This window comes from Rutidosis leptorrhynchoides, chromosome 6 (genome assembly GCF_046630445.1).
Source record: "Rutidosis leptorrhynchoides isolate AG116_Rl617_1_P2 chromosome 6, CSIRO_AGI_Rlap_v1, whole genome shotgun sequence".
In the NCBI taxonomy this organism is placed as follows: Eukaryota; Viridiplantae; Streptophyta; class Magnoliopsida; order Asterales; family Asteraceae; genus Rutidosis; species Rutidosis leptorrhynchoides.
The window spans coordinates 414,654,637-414,657,327 of NC_092338.1; the positions used below are offsets into that span (position 1 = coordinate 414,654,637).

Consider the following 2,691-nt stretch of genomic DNA (forward strand, 5'->3'; position numbering starts at 1 on the left):
GGGATGACCTCCGAGATGTGATGCAGTATGACAATGCCATGTGGGTTATCTTAGGTGATTTCAATGAGGTAAGGTCTGCTGTCGAACGAAAAAAACAATTTATCTGGATCACCGGGCCAAAAGTTTCAACAGCTTTATAAAAGATTGCAATCTCATCGATGTCCCTCTCGGCGGAAGGAATTACACTAGAATTAGTACCAATGGGGTAAAGTTCAGCAAATTAGACAGATTTCTCGTTACATATAACTTCATCCATCAATGTCCAAATATCCATGCCATGGTCCTCGATAAAAAACATACCGATCACTGCCCGATAATTTTAAAAGAAATTGATTTAGACTTTGGTCGTAAACCAACGAAAGTTTTTGATGAATGGCTCAAGAACAAGGAGGCTCCTGATATCGCCAAATTTGCATGGAATCTCGAGGTTAAAAGCAAAAGGCCTGATTGTGTATTCCGTGATAAATTGAAAAATGTGAAACAGGAGCTTAGGAAGATGTATAACACAAATCAAGGAAAACTAAGTGCCGAGATTGAGGAATTAACTCTTTCGATTAACGCTTGGGAGAAGCAGGCTGAGTCATCTGATTTGATCGAATCTCAGTTAAAGGATTGGATAGATACCCGGGACTTACTTAACCAAAAAGAAAAAACTTTAAATGAGATGTTAAAGCAAAAATCCCGTTTCAAATGGGCCATGGAAGGGGACGAGAAGAGTAAATTTTTTCATTCGATTATCCGTAGGCAGCACCAAAAAAACAATATCCACGGGGTTAACATTGCAGGTATTTGGTCCTCCAACCCGGATGATATCAAGAAGGAAGCACTCTCACATTTCTCATCACTCTTTAGGAAAAAGGGAACCGATGGTCTTGATCTTAATGATTGGGGTGGATCACGTCTGACTCCTCAAATGGCTGAAAAATTAGAAGCTCGGTTTTGCGAATCTGAAATCCTTAACGCAATCAAAAGTTGTGGCAAAAATAAAGCGCCCGGGCCGGACGGTTTCAACGTTCTTTTTTACACCAAATTTTGAGATATCATCAAAGAGGACCTCGTTCGCGCGCTAAATTGGTTTTGGGAAAATGAATCCATTTTTAACGGTTGCAATGCCTCATTCATAACGCTCATTCCCAAGGTAAGTGACCCTTTAAATTTCACCAATTATCGTCCTATAAGTTTAATTGGTAGTTATTATAAAATCTTATCTAAAGTGCTTGCCAATCGAATTAGGGGATGTATTCCTTGGCTTATCGGGTTAGAACAAAGTGCCTTTATTAGTGATAGATATATCTTGGATGGTATCTTAATTGCTCGTGAAACCGTAGACGAACTTAAAGCAAAAAACAAAAAAGTTTCATTTTTAAAGTCGACTTCGAAAAAGCATTTGATTGTTTAGATTGGGACTTTCTCCTTAAATTGATGGGGTTCATGGGTTTTGGTACTAAATGGATTAATTGGATTCGCTCTTATCTAACCTCCACGTCTATTTCGGTACTCATAAACGGGTCACCGAACGACCAATTCTTTCCTAAACGTGGGGTGAGACAAGGAGATCCCCTCTCTCCCTTTCTTTTTATCCTGGCTAGTGAAGGTCTAAACCATCTACTTAAAGTTGCACTCTCTAAAGGTCTCATAAATGGTGTTGAAATTGGAAAATATAAAGTCGTCGTGTCCCATTTACAATATGATGATGATACGATTATTTTTAGGAATTGGAACAAAGTTGAAATTCGTAATATCTTGAAAATTCTAAAATGTTTTGAAAACCTTTCGGGTCTTAAAATTAATTTTTGTAAAAGTTGTGCTTATGGCATCGGAATGTCAAAGGAGGAATCTCTTTTGTTAGCTTCATGGTTCGGGTGTGTTGAGGGATCCTTCCCCTTTAACTATCTCGGACTTCCCATTGGTGCTAATCTTAAGCTATACCAAAATTGGCAACCCGATTTCGATAAATTTAAAAGAAGACTTTCATCTTGGAAAGCTAACTCTTTATCTTTTGGTGGGCGCCTAACTTTAATTAAGTCCATTCTAAATAGCCTTCCATTATACTACCTTTCTCTTTTCAAGGCCCCCTCAAAGGTTATTAAAGATCTAGAAAGGTTGCGTCATGAATTTTTTTGGGGCGGGTCTTCCGATAAGAAAAAAATGGCTTGGGTAAATTGGGAAAGAATCTCCCTACCTTATGACTATGGTGGATTAAATGTTGGGTCCTTAAATTTTAAAAACCTTGCACTTCTAGTGAAATGGTGGTGGAGATTCTTAATGTGATGACCCGGAAATTTCTGACCAAATTTAAACTTTATCTTTAAATGATTTAATGTTTTCGACACGATAAGCAAAGTCTGTAAAACTGAATCTCAAAATTTTTGAACTATTCAAGTACCCTTCGGTTGTTCTCAACGATTCGCAAACCATTATATGTAAATAGATACATATATATACTATAACTTGAAAACGTAACAAAGTTTTAATTGTTTAATACCGTACATTAAACTTATTGGTTTAAATATTTATTTGAATATATATGATAAGTTGGAATATTAATTGTATGAATAGCTTGCGACGTATATTTAAAACGTGTTTATGAATGTTGAAAATATATATTAACTTGGTCATAAAACGATTTGTTATTATATATATATCAACAAATAGCGAGACAATGATTTATAGAAGTAAATGACCAAAACA

General features: G+C 36.2%; 1 protein-coding gene across 1 annotated transcript; it reads left to right on the plus strand.

Moving 5' to 3' along the window:
* The first annotated feature begins 277 nt into the window (after nucleotides 1–277).
* On the plus strand, nucleotides 278–1,036 carry LOC139855122 (uncharacterized). Its single transcript, XM_071844371.1, has one exon. The coding sequence runs from the start codon at nucleotides 278–280 to the stop codon at nucleotides 1,034–1,036; it is 759 nt and encodes a 252-aa protein (XP_071700472.1).
* Nucleotides 1,037–2,691: the final 1,655 nt, after the last annotated feature.